This window comes from Acanthisitta chloris, unplaced genomic scaffold (genome assembly GCF_000695815.1).
Source record: "Acanthisitta chloris isolate BGI_N310 unplaced genomic scaffold, ASM69581v1 scaffold18414, whole genome shotgun sequence".
NCBI classification, from domain to species: domain Eukaryota; kingdom Metazoa; phylum Chordata; class Aves; order Passeriformes; family Acanthisittidae; genus Acanthisitta; species Acanthisitta chloris.
In genome coordinates, this window is record NW_008667821.1 from 16229 (window position 1) to 37621 (window position 21393).

The 21393-nt window shown below is 46.9% G+C and overlaps 1 protein-coding gene across 1 annotated transcript in view; it reads left to right on the forward strand.

Annotated features, from left to right (window-relative positions):
• The first annotated feature begins 1098 nt into the window (after positions 1–1098).
• Positions 1099–21393, forward strand: part of BMP2K (BMP2 inducible kinase) — a 26129-nt gene continuing 5834 nt past the window's right edge. Inside the window, exons 1-14 of the mRNA XM_009072684.1 lie at positions 1099–1212; positions 1534–1639; positions 3064–3206; positions 3486–3607; positions 4577–4658; positions 5779–5911; positions 6915–7018; positions 8415–8494; positions 8905–9065; positions 10342–10511; positions 11128–11223; positions 11900–12081; positions 12848–13005; positions 16656–16769. Coding sequence (XP_009070932.1) covers positions 1156–1212; positions 1534–1639; positions 3064–3206; positions 3486–3607; positions 4577–4658; positions 5779–5911; positions 6915–7018; positions 8415–8494; positions 8905–9065; positions 10342–10511; positions 11128–11223; positions 11900–12081; positions 12848–13005; positions 16656–16769 — 1708 coding nt within the window. The 5' untranslated portion in view covers positions 1099–1155. The remainder of the gene's footprint in view (positions 1213–1533; positions 1640–3063; positions 3207–3485; positions 3608–4576; positions 4659–5778; positions 5912–6914; positions 7019–8414; positions 8495–8904; positions 9066–10341; positions 10512–11127; positions 11224–11899; positions 12082–12847; positions 13006–16655; positions 16770–21393) is intronic.

A 21393-nucleotide genomic window follows, 5' to 3' on the forward strand; every position in this document is an offset into this window, starting at 1 on the left:
TTCCTTCATGGATCCTAGCTGCGTGAGGAAGTGCTGATGTGCCTGTTTGCTCTGGCACACGAGGCTTGCGTCAAACGGGGCGCAGTACGCTGCTGAGTGCTGCCCGCAGGTGCTGTCAGGGCACACAGACCTGGGTGTGCCAATGGGCTGCTGGTTATCAGGGCAGCTCATCGTGCCCATTTGCATATTTCTGTCCTGCTTGTGTACCTGAGCTCCTGGCCTAGCTGCGAGTTCCCGTGGTGCTGCTTGGCTTAGGATCAGACAGCAGTCAATTAGGGAAAGCATGGATTGACATGAGCCTCCTCCATGAGGCTGATTGCCCAAAATTGTGGGAAAGCTGTGCATCTTGAGGTGATGCCAGTGTAACCTGCTCGAGGCCTTGAGCAGCAGGCAGGACTAACAGAGGACAGATGAAAGGGGAGAGTGCTGTTTTTCCTTTGGTTTGCCTGAGCATTTGGCAGTGCTTGCTGTTCCACTTTGGTTGTGTGTGTAGTTCCTGCCTCTGTGATTCTTCTCTAGCACAGAAGAGAGACGAGCCCCCTCACAGTGGGATGCTGAGAGGTGGGCTCAGCTGTGGTGCCCAGTCCATGCCACTGCTGGACTAAGAATGCTCCCGATGGGATGGGTTGTGAGAACTGCTGGATTCGACACTGCATATTCTCTAGGGGTTGAAATAAAAGCACCTGTTTAGAGCTGGTGTCTGGCACTGTCTGGGAGTGCAGGGAGGCTCTACCTGTCCTCAGGCTAACCTCAAAAGCTGCATGACTTTTTCAGTAGCTCTCAAGCCTTAGTTTTTTTCTTAATGTTTTACTTTTTGTATTTTAAAGTGTAGCTCTAGGGAATTACTGTTAATTACCCTCGATGAAGTAAGTATTGGGGGTTTAGAAGTGATGGAGATCTGGAGAATGCCTTCAGATTTGTCAAGAGTACTTGACTCGAAAGAAATGGGTTGCAGTAGCTAATCTTTGAGTGTTTGTTGCTCATCTCTCAATGACTGATATAGTCTTTCTTACCTATTGCTTAGCATGTAGTGCTGCTGGCCAGAGAACAACCACCTCCAGTGGCTTCAGTGGCCTGTGCTTGTGTTCTGCAGGTGGCTTCTCGACCGTGTTCGTGGTCCGCACCCACGGCGGGCTCCGCTGCGCGCTGAAGCGCATGTGTGTCAACAACGTGCCGGATCTCAACACGTGCAAGAGGGAAATCACCATTATGGTAAGGAGGCTGTTCCTTGTAGCTGTTCCATCTGTCCTGTGTGCACACCGAACGCTCCTCGGTGGAAGCTGCTTCTGGGGCGCTGCTGCTCTTGACCTTGTGATCCAGATTTTGCACCATTAGCTTCAGAAACTGATGCTGGGGTTAGGGTTGGTGTGTGATCGGCTTGTAACGCAGTTATTAAAAATGTGTAACCACAGTCACTTTGATCAGTACCTCTGGTTCCCAAGCAGAAGGAATTTCTTCCAGAGCTGCAGTGGCAACTGAAATTATCTTTTAATTTTTCTGATAATAAAATGTAATGTGCATTTTCTTTTTCAGAAAGAGTTGTCTGGACACAAGAACATCGTGAGCTACTTGGACTGTGCTGTTAACTCCATAGGTGATAATGTGTGGGAGGTTCTGATCCTCATGGAGTACTGTCGAGGTAAGACTCAGCTCCTAGGTGTTCAGAGGAAATGCAGGGAAAGTGTGTGATCACCTGGGATTTACTACAAGTGTTCTCTTCATATAGGAGGCTCACCTGTGTGTGTCACACCTGGAATGCAAGTAGCTGTTCTTGCTTTGCTGCTGTGGTTATTTAGGTACTGAGCTGTTGAGCACTGAGGAAAAGGTGCCAGTCAGTTTCACGTGACTTTGTAACTGAGTATGGCTAGGAGCAGGGAAATTATTTCTACAAGTGTATGTAACTTAGTTTCAAACAGTATGTAAACCCATGTGGTTTTACAGATGCACTGGAATGAAGTTGCCGTAGAGTTTAACTCCTGAAGTTTGTCTAAGATCCAGGGTGACTAGGCACTGGCCTCACAATATGAGATGGTGCTTAACCCGTGTAGGTGATGACACTGGAACAAGTGCTGTAGTACCAAGTAAATACTGAGACTAGAAAGAAAACCCACTCTGTGGTCTGTGGGGCTTACAGAGTACTCTGAGCTGAGGTGTGTGGGGGTTCTATTTGCAGGAGAAGCAGCAGGCATTGCAGCTGGTGCAGGCTGTACCATAAGAGGCCAAAAACAAGGTTGATGTACCTTTTGGGGAAGGGAATAAGGAGAGAAATTGAAAACCAGTGGGCCCATTTTTGCCTCTACTCTGCTTGTACGGGTGAATTTCTGTACCCCTGTGGGAGCTCACTTCTGCCTCCCTGTTAGCAGTACTCTTTGCTTGATGACCGTGGTCAAGAGCCACGTGGACGTCAGCAGTCAGCACTTGGGAGTGTTAGGCTGTTTCTGTCTGAGCCATCCTTGTGTGACAGGATGCCCACCAAGGCCCTGCAGATCAGAGTCTTGGTTCACCTCTTGGTGTGCAGTGAGTATTGTGGTAGGAAGATCCTAGTATTATCTGGTAAAATTCCTTCAAGAAACGGGGAATATTGATTCTCAATCTCAGGGAAAAACCTATAAAGGGGGTAAGTCAGGTTTTTATTCAAGGGTGGGATTCAGGGCTTTTTTTTTCCCTCTCTTTTTCTCACTCCCTTTGTCTCTCAAAGTCAAAGGTAGAGGGTGTCTAGAGCATGAATTAAAATGTGCTTGGTTGGCTGACAGGGCTTGAGCTGTGGATCCCAATGCAAGAGACACTTTGGAGGTAACATCTTGATGTGATGGATCTCTTTTTGTGTCAGCAACGACTGGTTCCAAAAATGTTTCAGTCATAGGGACTTACTGGTGTTCATGTGAACCAGTAATTTTTCTGTCTAGGATGACACAAGAGTGCACATTTGGAGAACAGGTTTGTTTTGTTCACATGCTGTGACTGGAAAATTTCCTTGCATCTTATTTGTGGGCTTCATATAAATAGGTCCTTACTTCTGCACCAGATAGGAGTTAGGTAAAAAAACTTTTGTTGTTTCTTCAGCTGGGCAGGTTGTGAACCAGATGAACCAGCGCCTGCAGACGGGCTTCACGGAGTCGGAAGTCCTGAGAATATTTTGTGACTCCTGTGAGGCTGTTGCTCGGCTGCATCAGTGCAAAACGCCTATAGTTCACCGGGACCTGAAGGTATGAATGGAACACGCAGGAGATCTAGGGTGAAATCAGTTGGCTGCTTGGAAAGGCTGGAGAATACAGGAGATATTTCCCTACGGCTGACGTCTAGTTTGGGAAGCACTTGCTGTTCGTGGAGACTAAACCAACACACTGCTCAAACTAAGTCTATCAATTGATTTTTCTGGAAACTTCCTGCTTTTGTGTGAGAACGTGAGAACATGCAGTAACACAACTTGGAAATGAATGCCATGATTTCAACCTGACTTTTCTCTGTGTTGGTTCCCTTTCCAGGTGGAGAATCTCTTGTTAAACGATAATGGGAACTATGTTCTCTGTGATTTTGGTAGTGCCACTAACAAGTACCTGAATCCCCAAAAAGATGGGGTTAATATGGTTGAGGAAGAAATTAAAAAGTAAGTTTGCTTTTGTGTGACTTACCACAAGCAGTGACTGTGCTGCTAGCAAACTTCTGTGTGGTGTGCATGTAGCTTATCAATATGGATTGAACTCAACGGTTGATCTGGAATTTTGGCATAAATGCAGTAAAAGAATAGAACTCTTTGGTAATGGATTTCTTCCATTTATTCACAGATTGTTTTCCAAAACTGGGACTCTTAAGAATAAAACTGTGGGGAAAAAAGCATGCTGTGGTGAAACTGAATTGTTCAGAAATATACCTGGCTACTGGCCACTTCAGGGGCTGGACATTTTGAATCTATGCTATTTAATACTGCTGATGGTATGAGATAACTGATGTAAATAAGCATTGGGAGGGACTGCCATCAGTAAGCATTAGAAGTAGAGTCTCAGTTGCAGAGCCCATGTTCCTTCTCCTGAGACTGATCAGAAAATATTTCAGAGCTTACTGCAGACACACTCTCAAAAACAGGTATTGATTTGGTTTTACCCCTTTGGGCTAACTACTGCAGAGGAACAAATACAGGCTAATTGTTCTCAAGTTATAAAGGGACACAGGGTGTTCTTCCAGCTCTGAAATGTTTGGGTTGCCAGTTTAGCAGTGGCTTTGAGGTGTTTTTTGAAGTCCTGTATGTTTCAGTATGTGACAGGGAAAGCCCTTGCAGAACTCTTCAGTTTCTCCTTCCAAATGACTGGCTGCTTACAGGCAGCGACTCCTGCAAAAGGACATGCTTCTGGGGAAATGACACTAACAGCAAATTTTAGCTGACTTACTGTTTACTCTTGCCTACAATAGTCTCATGTGGCTGCTCCAGATATCCTCTGTGGTGCTGCAAGTGCAGTAAATGACTTGGATCGTATGAGGCGACTCCAGGCACGTGTGTGATTGGTGTGTGTTGGCAGGTGGGGACAACACTCAGTTGCCAGGCAGAGTTTTCACCTGTCCTCTTCGCTTCTCTTGCCAGGTACACAACACTGTCATACAGAGCTCCTGAAATGATCAATTTGTATGGGGGAAAGGCAATTACTACCAAGGCAGATATCTGGGTAAGCAAACAAATCAGGTAGTATGACACATGGAACTAACTAAGGAGGGGGAATTAAGAGGAACATTGTCTGAAGAATAAATTCCTGGAAAATTGTTGGCGTCCTTGCGAGGGACAGACTGCAGCATACCAATATGATGCTCTGATAACCAACTTTATTTAGGGCACTTAACAGTATTTATAGTATAAAGTCTCCCGTACCTGCAGCAACACGCTGAGCACACAACTTTGGATCAGTTGCTCCACTTGTCACTGTGTACAGTTCTTACTAATGATAGGTTACAATTTTAAGCTGCGTCCCGCTCTCACATCCTGGGAGACTGATAACAAGAGCTACACAGTGTCCATGAGAGTCTAAATAACAGCACTATTTTAGCTTGTTAGCAAAATGACTTATCTGTAAGACAGTAAAACTAAACCAAACCTAAAAACCCTGGCAGCAGGGGAAAACAAGACCATTATAAAGTGGTGGATTGAAGACACAGGAATGCGTGAAGATATAAACAAGACCTAATTTGTGTGTCTTGATTTTAATTGCTTAAGCATTCCTTTAACTGTTGGTCAAGTTACAGCTCCTCTGCTAGCCAGGTCCCAACAGAAAATGAAATGCATTATGCAGCTATAGAAGGCAGAATATAGCATAGATCTTGGGGAGTTGTGTCTTCTGTAAATGGTCTGATTTTTATTCTGAAGGAAGGGGGACATGATTTAAAATTTATTTGGGTTTTGCCAGCTCTGGTTGCTGCTTGGTAGTCACCAGTAGCTTCTCATGGAAACCTGTTGGCAGTTTGATCCAGAAAGGTGTTATTAGGTGATGTGCAGTGAAGAAAATTTAGTGCGAAGGCTGGTGGTGTCTCTGGGTGACGTGGCACTGAGAACGCAGCTCCCAGGGTATGCTCTGGTTTTGTAGATCATTGTCTGTCATAGGAGCCAGTGGAAAAGCAACTCTTGGAGTCTCTTGACGTGTCTGCTCATCACATCACCTGTGTCACGGTGCAGCTTCTGCACGACAGGGAGGCATCAGCCATAGCCAGGGTGCAGTTTGTGTCTCGTTGGTGCTGCTCTGTGGTGTAAGGGGCTCACTCTCCTCCCTTCACACTGCCTGTGTTTGTCTCTTACAGGCCCTTGGCTGCTTGCTGTACAAACTCTGTTTCTTTTCCCTTCCCTTCGGAGAAAGCCAAGTCGCTATTTGTGACGGAAGCTTCACCATCCCAGACAACTCGCGATACTCCCACGGCATCCACTGCTTGATACGTGAGTGTGTGGGCAGCTCAGCACTTCTCTGGGCTGAGCCAGCACAGCACTCAAGGTCTGCAGGGCGGGTGGGAGACGGCTGGCGGTGCAGTCCCAGTGGACAGGGGAGTTGCTCCTGGCTGCAGCTGCCTTGCCACTCCTGCTCTGGCCTCTGAGGGAGGCTTGCTCGTCCTGCTGCTCAGGGAGTGCTGTGCCCCAGGGTGCAGCCTGGGGGGACGGCCTGGAGAGGGATTTCAGAAACCCACAGCAAACTGTGAATGAGAACGAGCACATCTTGCTCCTGCACAGCCGAGGTGTGAAAATCACCTGCTCCGTTCTGGCCATTTTATGGATGAGATGGTGACTCCAGAATTGAACAGAATCAAACAGTGCCAAGACCTGCCAGATTCAGTTGTGCCTCTCTACTCAGAAGGGTGTTGTTGAAGTTCAGGGAGCTCTTTGGTTCTCTGGGGCGCAGGGATGATTTTTGCTTTTCCTTATGTGGCTGCAAACCACAAAAGGATGGAGGAGGGAAAAGAGAAGCTCTTACCTACTATTTAGCTCTATTTCTTCATAGTTCCTTCTTGCTCTTAAGTGTGTATTTTTCATGGAATGTCAGACTGTTATCCAAGTTGGACAGTTATGGTTGGGTGAATTTGAACTGTAAGTTTAGTGTAGCAACATCAGCATGCTGAGGTGAATTGTACTGGGGAGAATTTTATAGTAGTTTCATGATTTAGAACAGAACAAAAACCTGCAAAGGTTTGTGCAATCCCAAGTGTCAGATATGAACTCCAGCAAAAGCTGGAAAGCACAAAGAGTATGAGAGGAAACCTTGGACAGGAAGCAGCTCTGAGGCTTGCAATTAATCTGTTACCCAGGCACAGAGGTGCAGGTGCTAATGTTTACAGGGATCATCAGTATTTTCCGCTGTCTTTGTTTTCAACTTAGAGCAGGTTAGCTAGAAAGAGCGAGACCTTTGTGAGATCTAGCCGTGATAACTTGGTCTTGTTGGTTTTTACAGGATATATGCTTGAACCAGATCAAGAGCAGAGACCTGATATCTTTCAAGTATCTTACTTTGCCTTTAAAATTGCCAAAAAGGATTGTCCAGTGTCTAATATTAATGTAAGTAGTATTGGTTTTTTCTGTATTTTCGGTGCGTTTATGCAGTTAGCATTGAGCAATGCGTCACATTAGGTGAGAGATGGTTTCAGTTTGATCATAAACCTGGTTCCCAAGCACCAAACAGTGCAGAGTGCACTCGCAGCTGCTATTGTGTACAAGCAGTATGAGCTCTCCAGACCAACTGTGTTCTTAGCTTCGTGAACTGCACGGATACTGCAGCAAGACCTGACTTAGGGTGTTAGCCCTGGGCTGTCTCTTGTGGCAATACAATTAGTATGGAATATACTACAGAACCAAAACTTGTAGACTACAGCAGGTTTAGTGCTGTAACTCTAATGTCAGGAGCATGTATGTTTGCTCTGGATAAACCCTTTTACTTACTCATCCTTAGCACTTGCGTTAGCCCCTGGAAGGAACTGGAAGGCAAACAGAGTAGTGCTTGGGTTAGTTTATACTCCTGCCCTTGCTTTCCATGGGAATTTGAACTTGGGAAGTCTGAACTTTGTCTTAAAGATCACCTCCTTCACAGATCCAATTATTGTGGCAACAGAAGTTGAGGGCACCTCAGTTATGTTGGGTATTATAAAGTGGGTCTCAAGCATCAGGAAAAATCCTTCTCAAAACTCGGTTGGCAACAGATGTCAGTTATAGCAAACTCTGCCTTCATAGGCAGAGAAGTGAACTCCTGAGATACCCTGGAATTCCTTTGTCATTGATCCTTGAAGAAGGTGGTGCTCAGTAACTGTGAGTGTTGCCTTTTGGAAACATGGGTTAAAATAAATCAGGAAATGTTGAAGTACTTGGTAATTAACTGTCTCTACTATTTGTCACCAGGTTTAGATTTGCTTTGTTTCTGTGCATTTGTCATTAGAGATGATCTTTCTCCTCCCTCCCCCAAAATTGCATTTTCCTTGGTAAAACATGGTTTAGATGATGTGATTCCCTGAGGAATTTGAGATGGGGGTAAGCTGAAGGCCCGAGGAAGCTTTGGATGCTGTGTGGTGTTCTGGAATTGGTGTTGCAGTGGAAGAGCTGGAAACACACTGTTTCCTCCAAAGGCTGGGCTTTGATTTAGTTCCCTAACTTGGGGCTGAAGTAAGTCTCTGCAGTCACAAGAAAACATAGGAAAACATGGGCCTTTATTGCTAGTTGGTAGTGTCAGTCAAGTGAAGTGGCTGGCAGAGCAGTTAGACCAGTCATGTCCTCCTTTTACTTCTGCAAGAGATGAGAGAACACAGAGGTACTGTTAAATTAAACCTGTTAATCTACAGCTGTGAGTTGTGCATGAAGCTTTCATCATGCAAGTCGTGCCCCCAAGTATTCCTCTGCAATGTGTAATGATTTCTTTCTTTCAGGATTTTGGGTTTTTAATGTATTCCAATTTATTTTTCCCAAGAATTCTCCTGTCCCTTCAACTCTGCCTGAACCCATGACAGCTAGTGAGGCAGCTGCTAGGAAAAGCCAAATAAAAGCAAGGTGAGCAGAGGGTGTGGTTGGTGTCTGTTTGCAAATAGTGTTGAGCTACATGTTGGTCTGAAAGCTGTTTTCAAATGTCTGTTAATATATGAAGTATTACTTTAGTAGCAGAAGATCCAGATGAACTGCAAGCACAGCACGCGACCTCCGTGTGCCGAGGGGAGCCCATGCAGGGAAGTGCCACAGGCTCCCTGGGCATAAGGCTGCTCCTCCTGAATGGTGACATGGCCCATGGCTGCCGTGGGAGTGCCTGGGGTTTTAGGGAGCCAGTTCAGGGTGCTGAAGTGCAGTTCAGAAGTAGAACAGCGCACGGTTAAGACATAACTGAGCTGTTAAGAGATAGTGTGTCTAATTGCAAATAGAAACAGTCTGTTTTGATCGGTCTTCTCTGGCACAATTTGCCCTTTCAGAATAACAGATGCTGTTGGACCAACAGAAACCTCAATTGCACCACGACAAAGACCAAAGGCCAACTCGAGCACTGCCACTTCCAGCGTGCTGACCATCCAGAGCGCAGCGACGCCCATCAAAGTGCAGGTTCCTGGGGAGCTGGGCAGTCGTGGGCTGAAAGGTAACTCCCAGTCTAGGGGCGAACCGAAAGAAATGAACGATCAATTTTGCCTTGATTTTGTTTCTTGCTCTTGTAGGGATAACATTTAAAACTCTCATTCATCTCTCTTCTATGTACCCAAACCCAAATCTCCATTATTTCTCAAAGACTCGACATGTGTGAGTTGTGCTTGAGGTGCCACAAAAGCTAAATGCAGATTATTGAGAAGAGAAGGTGTTTTTCTATTGTGCTTAACACTGGTTTTGAGCAAACTTTCATGCTGCAGACTGAGAGAAGTTCATGCTCAGTGTGGACTTTCAAATAATTCACAGAAAGCACACAGCTCTTCTGCAGCAAACTGCTTCTGTTGTAGGAGGAGAAGTATTCTCCCGTGCCTCAACAAGCCATGAGATGCCAGCAGTATGTTGGTGGTACTTGTAGGCTGGAACTGTGTAGAAATGTCACTGTCTAATGAGTGACAGATGTCTTTCAACTAGCACTGTATGTGCAAGAGGCAGCACAGGAGTAATTGAGGGAGACTCAGCCCAGTGAAATGGGTCTCACGAAATCCTTTATGAATTCTTCTTGTCCTCGTTCAAAAAGAGTTAAGGCTCTGATAAATATTCGCCTAAATAGTTGTCATTTATACCTAGAAAGTTTCTATTGCACTTGGTGCTATTATGTGTCTCCTACGGTACAGAAGGGGAAGCTTCAGGGATGGCACTGGGAAAACCTCCAGCCTAAAGGGCACTGAGAGCGTTTGTTTGTGTGCCAGGTGTAAAAAACTTTTGCTAGAAGGGGCCCAAATAGCACCCAACTTGGAAAGCTTTTCCTGTTATAACAAGGAACAGATTATTCCTGGGCACTTAGAACATAAACACAGCATGCCAGAGTTTGATTTATGTTAGTAAGTGTTTACTTGAAAGGCTGCAGAAACAATTGAATTGCGAAGGCAATCAGGTGTTCAGTTTCGTGGAGTTGACAGGTGAGCCAGTTAGTCCCCTTAAGGAGGAACATTGCAAATATGTCTGTGTCGGATGCATACAAAGCTGTGTGCCCCGAGTCAGGGTTTGAGCTGCGAGTGTGTGACTCGAGGCAGAGGTCTGGAACCAGCTTGCTGTGCTGCCAGACCAGAGGAGTAGAAGTGGCTCACTGACAGGCCTGGAAGGATTTGGTGGCTGCCCGAGCTGTCGGGCTGGGAAGGGCGTTGGCAGCCGGTGTCGCCCCGGCGCGCCGGGCAGGGCACTCTGTGGCTCAGGCCTGCAGATGTGGGTGTCAGCAGTGTTGTCTGTCGCAGGGACCCCACGGCCAGGGCCCGGACAAGACGCCTCGCAGCCCCACGGGACCGCGCCGCACCCCCCGCAGCAGCACAGGGTGCTCCAGCAGCTGCAGCAGGGAGACTGGAGACTGCAGCAGCTGCACCACCTGCAGCACCAGCCCACCGTGCAGGAGGCCTACATTCAGCAGGTACAGTCAGAGCTGGTACTCAGGTGTCCGAGAGACACCTTGTGCTGGTTAATAACGCTTGCAATCGTGTGGTAGTGAAGTATTTCTGCTGTTGCTGCCTGAGCTTTTCCTGCCAGTAGAGAGAGAAAGAGATCATGGCTCCTGTTCCTTCCAGTGACTTTGGCTTTGTCCTTTCATGGACTCTGATGCTTTTCCTGGAAAGTTGCTTGCTTTGCGCTGTCTTGTTTTCGCAGCGTGACCCTGAATCCAGCTTGCTTTGTATCCCTGCTGTGTGGCTCAAATAAAGGCTTTATCTGTGTGTAAAGGAGCTTGGGGTGAACGTTAGGAGTTGTCTAGGTGACTGTGCTGTGCTGGCAGTAGATGTTCCTACGTGCACCAGTGCTGAATGCTATTCTCTGTTAAAAATGGGGAGAGGGGGAAGGAAAAAGCTTCCAGACATAGAACAATTAAAAAGCAGTGACCAAATTGCAAGCTGGCTCTTGGTTATGTGACATCCTAACTAGACAATACTGTGCAGTCCCAAGTGATGTCGTCTTGGATGCTTCTTTGGAATATCTGGGTTTTCCTGAAGGGGGATGATGGCCTCTCAAAGCTGTTTTTTCCTTTCCAACTCCAGTACCAGCAAGCAATGCACCAGCAGATGGTCCAGCAGCAGCTGTTACTGCAGTCTATGTACCAACAGCAGCCTGCCCAGTCACAGTATCCTGCCACGGTACGTCAAGAAGGGAACAGAAACGCTAGTCTTAAAATCTGGGTGGTGTCTCTAAGTCTGTTGTGAAGATGCAGTGAGAGAAGTGTGTGAGTAATGACCTGTGGACACAGTAAATAGGGTGAAGTTTGGCATCTAAAATGGTATTAATTTGGGAGAATCTATCCAAACTAGCTTGTGAAAGCTTATCTGAAGTTGCACTTGTGTATTAATCAGATGAGATATGTTCCAAACTTCATTAAGGAGGTAAATGCTCATTTGAAACACACGTGGTACTTAAGGTTTCCAGTAGTGACCTCAGCAGCAAATGTGTTACACTACAAAGTGCCAGAAGACTTGGTGGCATCAAATTCCTGCTTTAAAGGCAAGAAAGATAACTAGTGAAATCTGTTTTGCAAAAGTCAGGAGAAATTGTCCTGCGATTTTGAGTACTAATACTTAAGGACAGGGTATGATGCAAAGGAATTTAGTGGTGCTGCAGTTGCAGTGATTCCCCAAAGCTAAGTGGCAATATGCTGGAGCAGAAGAGCAGTGCCGCAGACCTGTCGGAGCAGTTTCTCCACGCCTGTGCGTCCTGGAGCGCGGGCGCCGTGTTCGGCGGCCAGAGCAGCACTGTTCCTGGGCTGAAGGGGTGCACGCTGCCCCGTGTGTGTCTGGTAACACAGTCCCACCCCCCTAGGTGCAGCAGTACCAGCAGGCTCTCCTGCAGCAGCAGGTGCTGGCCCAGCAGCGCTCACAGCAGGCACAGTCCCCCGAGTACATCACTTCTCCTCAAGACTTCGCACCAGCCTTAATCTCCTACCCTGGCTCCCTCCCAGTGCACGCTGGAACAGTGGCAGATCCTCCCCACCCTGCAGGCAGGTGAGTGTACCCAGGGGTGCTTACTGCATCTCTGCTTGTGGTTAGCACTGCTGGATCCTTTCCTCAGACCTTACTCGCTTGGATAGCAAGGTATTACTTCAAGCAGTTGGACAGTGGGTGTTCAGTGGTAAGGGATATTTTGGGAGGAAAGTGAGACGCTTAACTTGTTAACGGATGAGCCTGGTACAACTCCTTGAAGGTTTTCATGCTCATGGACTTCTTCCAGGAACTGGCTGCTAACCACTTTGCTTGGGATGGTCAGTAGCCTGTGTTGAATGAGGTTTTGGGCATGTGAAGGGAATTTCAGGCACTCTGTGAAGAGCAGCTTTATAGTTGACATTTATTTGCTAGGTCTGCTGACTCCTGCAGGTATTGATCAGCAGTCTGGCCTGAGGATGTAATATGCTGGCACACACCTCAGGGGGGGCCTGTGAACCTTCCCTTGCTTAGTAAAGGGTAATGAATAAGGCCTTTCCCACGAATTCTTAGGAACAACAGTGTGTGGAATAAAAAAACCCTCCTTTTCTGATTTAAAAATTAGAATATACAGATCTGTCCAGTGTCACTGATGTTATGAACTGGGTTATGTATTTATGTAGGTTCCTACTAGACTTCCCATAAATGAGCTGTCAGATGCTTTTGGGATGGGCTGCTAATGCATGTGTGTTGCCTGTGTGTAGTGTTTGACATGATGAAGCCTGTTTTGCCCCTGGTGAACAGTCCTGTAATGCTGCTCTTTATTTGCTCCCTCGGACTGCCTTTACAGGTCAGGTATTCCTGTTGCTGAATCAATTGGCAGTTACCCCAAGCAGAGCATCAATAACCCACCTGATATGTCAGGCTGGAACCCGTTTGGAGAGGACAATTTTTCCAAGTTGACAGAGGAGGAGCTGCTGGACAGAGAGTTTGACCTGCTAAGATCAAGTAAGGGACGCCTGAAGGCTTACTTTGCTTCCCAGTAAGTGAGGGCTCTATAGTTGCTCTGCAGTTCCACCACCTGCTTGTCTGAGGGCCGTGCGGGCTGTGTACAGAACATTCTTTCTGAGCATTTGAGGGCACAGTTGGGCCTGTCTTCTTCCTTTCCTCTTCTTTTGGCCATGTGTGCAATAGGAACTCACCACCTCAAACTGGTAGTTACTGCCTCGGTTCCTGCAGAAATGGTACTATCTTAGCTCTTCAATGCTGCTTGCGTCGCCTTCACTGTCAAGAGGCTCTGAACAGCACAGGTATGTTGTCAGATGGGAAGAGAAGTTTGGCTGCTTTGCTTGTTTCCTCTCCAGCTTTTTTTCTTGCACACCAGAGAGCAGAAGATTCTGTGGGTCTGATATGTCCTTTGAAAATGCCTGAAAGAAAATTGATCTATTACATTATGTTAATGTTTTGTAATGTCCTTTTTGATGAGTGGCTACATGTAAGGGCTGCTTTGTTGTTCTGACATGGCAATAGTTGAATAAACTTTTTCCTCCTAAAGTCAGTTATCTCCATGGTTTTTACTTGGAATTGCTTCCTCTTCTTAATTGCTTAACACGTTCTCACTAGATGCTGTTGTGAAAGCTGGCTGTGTGGAGATCAGATCTGTCAGTGGGACTTGGAAGATGGGACAGTATCAAAGAACAGATTGTGTACACTTGGCTGTCTGTCAGCAAGTTCCTTGCAATTAGAAATGCAGGAAGGCTGAGTTTCAAGTAACTGAAAAAACACCTCTGCCTTCAGCTGAGTCTTCTTACTGGAGTTCTGTGTGCTTCGGTGTAGCTGAACAAGGTGTGCACATTACCTGTCAGTCTTCAAGGAAAGTAACTGGGTGGGTTGCTTTGTGAAACTGTAGGTGATAGTTTTCACCTCTATCCAGTGTGGATCAAGTCAGACTCCTGTTGTTGAGATGTGAGCGTAGCCTGCAGACATTTACAGTCAAACGGCTCACTGCTAGCTGGGGAAAATGGCTGCAGCATTCCTCCCAGACCCAAGTCTGGGCTTTGATTCTACCACCCCAGTAGTAGAGTTGAGTGTCTTCAGGTAACGTGCTTCCAGATGAGGCCTGAAGTCTTTTGAATCTCCAGGTTGGCTTGTACCAAAAGGTCAGCACAACGTTACCCGTTTTGAGCATCTGTAACTGTTGGACTGCTCATTGATTTTGGTTAAGACACAAGTTTCGGAGGCATGCAAGTACCCAAGAAGGTATTAACAAGGACATGCTTCAAGTGGCTTTACAAAAAAAGCTGGAAATGCTATACAAAGAAATGCACTTCCCTGGAGTAGATCAGCAGGCTGGTTGTAGTAAGCTGGGGAAATAGAGAATCAGAGGCTTGTTGAGGTTGGAAAGGACCCTTAATGTCAAAAACTCCAACCCTATACTAACACTGCCAAGTCCACCACTAAACTGTGCCACTAAGTGTCACATCTACACATCCTGTAAACCCCTGCAGGGTGGTGGCTCCACCACTGCCCTGGGCAGCTGTGCCAGGACCGGCCAGCCCTTTGGGTGGAAATGCCAGGTTGTGTACCGACAGTTAAACTTGGGGGTCAAGGCTGGAATACCTGGGAGCTAAATGCCCCAAAGTGCTGTGTCTCAATCTGCTGCAGAAACAACAGTTAACTAATACTTAAATCCCATTATCCACTTTGTGTACTAGTGGTGTGAAAATAGTTTGGAGTTTGCAAAGACTCGATCTGCTTAGACATACTGGGGGCTCACCTCTTCGGGGTAGTTCCGTGCACAGAATTGCTGGGTGTGATAATGCACTTCATGTGCTGCATCCAAAAAGTGAACATTACAGAGTTTTGCTTAATCGTAGCCACTGCTGGAATTTCCAGTCCCTAGGAGGCAGAAAAGGCAGGAGTGGCCCCAGGTCCCTGGCCAGCAGCTCGCTGGAGGGCAGGATTGCTTGTTGTCAGGCCCTGGGTGCTGCGAGCGCCCCAGAGGAAGGGGAGCATGGGTGGCTCTTGTCTGTGTGTGTTTGGACACAGGGAGTCACACATCAGACCCTTCGAAGACCTTTCCACTTTGCTTTTCAATGTTAAGGCTGTTGTGCCAAAGGTCACCTGAGCTTACCTTGCAGCTTGGCTGCAGTTGAACCAGAAATATTTATGTTTAATTTTGTCTGTGATATTTTCTCAGCCTTTGCTAGATAATGAGAAACTGGGAGATTTACTGTACAATTAAGGCTTGTCCCTATAAAATTGTCTTTAACTGTATGATACTTCCTGGAATTTCCTCAGATACATATCAAGGTTCAGGCTGAATTCTCTTTAGATGTAGGTTATCTCTCACAAGGAAAAAACACTGTTGACTGCTAAGTAATTTCTTTTGTGATGTGGAGGAGGGAGAACTGCAGACCCAGGTTTGATAAATGGCTATATTTTTCTGTTATGAAGCCCAGTTGCTGTCCCATACGTTGTAACTCGCGTAGTGTTGTGTCAGTTTGGTTTTTTGCCATGCTGTGGTGCTGAGTAGCTTTCAAAAAAATTTCCTTTCCAAAAGCCTGGCTTGCATTGTTGAGCTGATGCTTTATACAGAAATGGACTATGTTTTAAAATCTGTCCTTTTAAGGCTAATGTGCTGGTGGCAGTAATTCAACACGCACAGGCTGTGTCGGGGGTGGAGGTGTCGCCCCTGCTCGGGCTGATGTTACCACGGGATTTCAGGGGCTGAGGAGCTTCATGTCACTGGACAGGGATGGGCCTTGCTGGCATTGTTGAGCTGATGCTTTATACAGAAATGGACTATGTTTTAAAATCTGTCCTTTTAAGGCTAATGTGCTGGTGGCAGTAATTCAACACGCACAGGCTGTGTCGGGGGTGGAGGTGTCGCCCCTGCTCGGGCTGATGTTACCACGGGATTTCAGGGGCTGAGGAGCTTCATGTCACTGGACAGGGATGGGCCTTGCTGGGGTGATGTAAAGAGGGATCCAGTTCCCAGACCTCGCCTTGCTTGCACTTGGTGAACATGTTCCTACTAAAAAGCTGCCACTTGTGGTAAAAGGCAATGTGCATTTGGCTAGAGGTTTCTGCACTGAGCCTTTGTGGAGAGCTGTGATCAGGAGGGACAGCTTGGAGCTCCTGGTGTATGCTCTCGTTTCTCTGTTGGTGTTGCTGGTATTACTGTTAGTGGTGGGCCAGAGGCAGCATGTGATGCTGAATTTCTGAAGGAATTTGTGAAGAAATGGGTTTCTCAAACAGCTCCTGTAACCACTTAATATTCTGTGCAGAACTGGGAGCTAAGAAAACGTGGCAGCTTTCTCACCAGGAAAAAATACCAACCCAGCTTTGCTAGAGCTGCACAAAGACTGTTGTGAGGCCCAGGATCACCGTGGTGCTCCCTCAGAGACAGGTGTGGGTGCAGAGCATACCCAGCACTCTGCCTGTCTCCTCAGGCTGTACAGCAGGAGGGAACTGCCTAGGCCAGCTGTGCAGCAAAGGGCTGTGCTTCCTGCCGGCCTTTCTTTGCAAAACCCCCTGAAATAGAGAGTGTGTTCCTCCCTCACCTGTACAGCAGATAGCTTTGCATAGGCATAACACCTGCCACTTTTATTTTATTTTATTTTATTTTTTGTTCTGTTTCATTTTGTATTTTACAGACAGGCTGGTGGACAGGAGAGCATCTTCAGATAAGAATGTGGAGCCACATTCTGCTCCACAGACAAGTCCTCCCGAGGATCCCTTTGGTTCAGTTCCATTCATTGCTCACCAAGGCAAGTTACATCTGTAACATCATTCCTCTAGCTGTATGCATACATACATGGGTGTATGTATGTGTCTGTTGAAGTCTGCAGTTACATCAGTTACGTGGCCAAAGAAAAGGGCTTGGCTGCCTCCTCACAGCACACGGGTTCAAGAGATGTTTTGTTATGTTGGTTACCTCCCGTTAAATCGCACTTGTGCATCCAGCTCCTGGTACCTGTGTGGTGACAGACCGTAGCCTTGGTGATGCTGTTCCATTGGACCAGTGTGTGGGCACCACCTGGGCAGGACCACAGGTGCTTTTGCAAAAGGCCAGTTGCTTGCTAAGGCCAGATTTGGCTACTTGCCTGTAGTCTGCTTCAGATTCACACTGTCTCTAGTTCAGTCCTCCAGCTGACTTAGGACTGGAAGCTTCTGCTTCATTTAATGCACAGTTTCGGTACAAGTTGAGTCAAAACCAAACATCTTGGGTTAGCCACACATGGGGAGGGGAGCGTGAGCATTCGCTATTGCCTTTCAGTTCAGCTTTGACTGTGTTTACCTCGGATGGAAGTAGAAATACCATGGTATGTGGGCATTGACTGGGACGGTGACATTGCAGCATCCTGCAACTTAATCAACAGCTCTAACATGTGGTCAATCAGCACTTTAATATTTATGTTCGTACCTGTGGCAAAGTAAAACCTCCGTGATAATCAAGTGGTAGAAGGAGCTTCTGGAGCCACTTAGGCACATGCCCAGGTGTGGCTGAGAGTGCTTGTGTGGTAAAGGTGCCTTGGTATGACTTTGAAAGACTGTTTTTATCGACGCTCAAAAGCTCAGGTAACATGCCTTAAAATACATCGGCTGGGGTCACCCGACGGTAGCAGCTGCGTTTCCTTCTGCTTTCATCTTCGTTCCTCAGGATCCTTTTGCTAGGGCTGCCTAGTGCCCACGAGTGCTCCTGTACTGCACATGGTGACCAGGGTGACACTGCCGTGTTCTGCAAGGCAGTTGGTAAAAATCCCTCTGCATCCACATCTGCTCCCGATGTTAGACTTCGATCCCCTCTGCTGGGTCTGGTCGCTGTTCTTGGTCTCTGTTCTTGGTCTCTCACTAAGAAAGGACAAGTTTGCCTTCTGTCATCGTTTTCATGGTCAGTAGTTCAGTGCCACGTGAAAGCCATTTGAGTGAAGAAAGGTTTGCTCTATAGGTGCTGTTGGGAAGGGTTTTCCCTGGAGTCTTCCTTCAAGGGGTTGCTTTGGTTTGTAGGTGAGCCTGGATTCACATGCAAAACGAACAGGAGTGGTGACCCTTCATGTGACATGGGGACTGCCAGGTGCTTAGTCTCCTGCTGAGTGCTTGTACCCTGGTGTCTAGTGATGATTTGATTGCTTTCCTCGCGGGAGGTCTTGGGAATGTATTTGCTCGGTGCTTTTGTTTCAGATAGTTATAATACAGCTTAGGTTGTAACAATTGGCCTGACTGTATCACATCATGTGTTTTGTTTTGGTTACTTTGAATCCAAGCCTTAAGACTTGACATGCTAAAATACAAAGGGAGATGCCTTCTATTAAGGGGAGGAAAGACCCCAAATTCAGTCATGACTGACTTGGGACGTGTTGAGCTGGGACCTGTGGCGTTGGGAAAAAACCTGGATTTTTCATTCACCTTTGTTTCTATGGACTCATAACTGGAATATAAACAAGAGTAAATACTGCCTTGATTTCAAGGAAGGTATTGCTGATTGTCTGTTAACAGTGAATTGCACTTAGCGAACAAATCGGATCTGATCAACCTTCAAATTTAAAGATACTCTTGTCAAAGATGTTTGTTTTCTGCACTGAACTGTTCTTGGAAATGCCTTGAAGTGAAGTGTGTGAGCCGACTAAGAAAAGGAGAATGCTGTGAGTTAGATGTGTTTCTGGCTGAAAACTTTCTAGAGAAAACTTGACAAATGTCCCTGATGTTTTGATTTCTTCCTGTACTAAACATTTCTGTGTAACATGTTCTTTCTGCTTTGTTCTTTGTGATTGTAAAAGATGTAACCAAGAAGTAAACCACATGTGTACCTTACTCAGGGCATCAAGGGGCAGGTGACTGAATGCAAGTGGAAAAGGGGGTTAATACCCTGAGTGCAATTCCAGTGCCATTTAGGTGAGACACTCCGAATGCTGTTAGAACACAAGTTTGATTTCCTTACTGTACGATGTCTGTGAGATATGAGGTGTGTTAGCACTGTCCACACAGGGTTCTGACTGCTGACTTTTGACTTCTCCAGTTACAACGGGATGAAATGTTGATGTTTATTACACAGAATCTTTCAAGTAAATAAAATTGACTATGTTGAAAAGTGACAGTTCTTACTGAAGATGTGTTCTACTGCACTGACCGCAGCTGCAGCTCAAGTGTTGGTATTGCTCATCTCGGTTTTCTTTGCTGTGCCCTGGGACTCACGTTCCTCAATGGTGTGTGTGGGCTCTGGCTGAGTAGAGTCACCCAGAGCATTTCTGTTGTTACGGAGGCTTAAGGGTTCTCTGCTGAAAGTAGCACTTCACTCAGTACCTAACCAATTCCTGTTGTTTGATGGGAGATAGCAGCAAAAGGATGAAGATCGTGTGTCATTTTTCAGTGTAACATCAGGTGCTGGCAGTCCAGCAAAATAAGGGTCAGCAGGTATGTTTCATGTGTCTGGGAAGGTGTTGCAAGAGATGCAGAGGCTGGAATTGGAAACCTTTGATCAGTACTGGAAAGGTCCATGGGCTGCTGTGGGTTGTGAGCCCTTGGGGTATTCCCTGTGGAGCTGAGAGTGCATTTCAGGCTGCCCCTGCTGCAAGGATCACCGGGAAGGAAAACCTGAAACTGGGTGGATTAAGGCTGCTCATCTGCCAAAGCTTCTGTGCCTGTTCTTGTCAGGGGGGCACATTAAGGACATGTGTGCCCCTTGTCCTGCTGCACGGAGGGCCAACAGCAGCGTGAAAGATGTGGTCCTGGGTTCCTCCTGGGCTGCTGGATAGAGAAGCGGTGCAGAAGCATTTAGTGTCATTCACCCTTGGTGTGTATCCTGTTAAAAGTGTTCTCACAAGTGCTGCCTATAAACTTGCTACACACATTCCCTTGTGCCTGAATGTTTGTGGAAAATAATCATGGCTTAGGGCTTGAGATGGCTGGAAAAGAGAACTGGCTTGAGGAGGAATTCCAGTGCTCCATTTGGTAGAAACAAACCTGACACTGCAAGCTTCCTGTGAAAGAGAGAGAAGAAAGCACAGTTGAATAGCCAGCACTGGGGCACTTAGGCACTTCATGTGTGGAAAAAGAGATCCTGGTACCGGAATGCTTGAAACACTGGATGGTGCCAGTGGAAAAAAACATCTCCCGTGTCAGCATCTTGGAATAGAAGCTCGTGGGTCAAGTGTGTGTTGACCAGCTAGTGCTGTAACATCCTGTGTTAACATCAAGTTGAATGTTTCAGAAACTCAGCAGACACACACATTTTATGCTCTTTTCAAATGCTGAGAAGGAAACGTGAATACAGTAGAGTTTGCTGTTGAGTTGTACTCAATGGCCTTTTGCCATCTTGGGTTTGTTCACATTCATTCTTTCTGGGGTTAAACTGGGTTACATTGTCTTCCCTCAGCTGAATACTGGACTTCAGAAGTAGTTAAAGCCTTGAGGTAAACACTCGAAGTGATGCAATGGACTGGATGAGAAGTGGAGGTGTTGGGAAACCTTGTCTGGAATAATCTTCATCAGTGCTGACCTGGAGCTGTCTGCCAAGTGTTTGGCTCCTGCAGAGAATCCTTGTGAGCTGTCTCCTGGCTTGGCTGACTGGGATAAGGCTCTGGTTCCGATCATGTCCTTGACTGTGCTACTGAATTGTCTGTAAAGCTCATCTGTATGTAGATGTGGTGCTTCTCGATCAAGTCCCTTGGGTTTTGTGGCCTCCATGGGTAACCCCTTCCCAGCCACTGCAGCTGTGTACACTGGGCAGAGCATGGGGATGGCAGTGAGTCAGTTCCAGTGCAGCTTCCTTCTGGCTCCCAGCCCTGCACTCAGAGGCATGTGGTGTCCTTAAATGACCATTGAAGGTGTCTGTGTTGGACTGAGGGGTGTGTGTGGTGTGTGCCCCGCGCTGTCCGAGCTGTGTGCCAGCCAGCAGTGCCAGGGCGTGGGCTGGAGCCAGGGGCATGACACCCAGGGAAGGACTCGGAGCCTGCAGCATCACTGCAGACACGTGGGGTGTTTGGGCATGAAGAAATGGGGGAAAGCTGTTCATGGAGGTGTGATTGTGTGCCCAGGGTTTCAAACCACTGCAAGGGCCGTGCGGCCCTGGGACCACTGTGTCCTCTGGGCCTTCAAGTGGGACAGCTCACTAGAGTTTCAAAAGAAACTGCTGACAGCAGAGCGGGAGGAACAAAAACACGTGAGCCACTGTTAAAACACTAAACCAGCTCCTGCCATCACTTGGTGTTTCTTTGGCAGTTGATGTTCTTGATTGTAAAAAGGCACCCAGGCCTGCGCTGTGGTATGGCTGTTGCGCAGTGTTCTGGGTTTAGGTCACTCGACAACTAAGGTGTGTTCGCATCGGTGTTTTTACGTGCTGGAAGCACTGCTGATGTCCTGTGACCTGTCCCTGGCTCTGGTTCCAGGTATTCC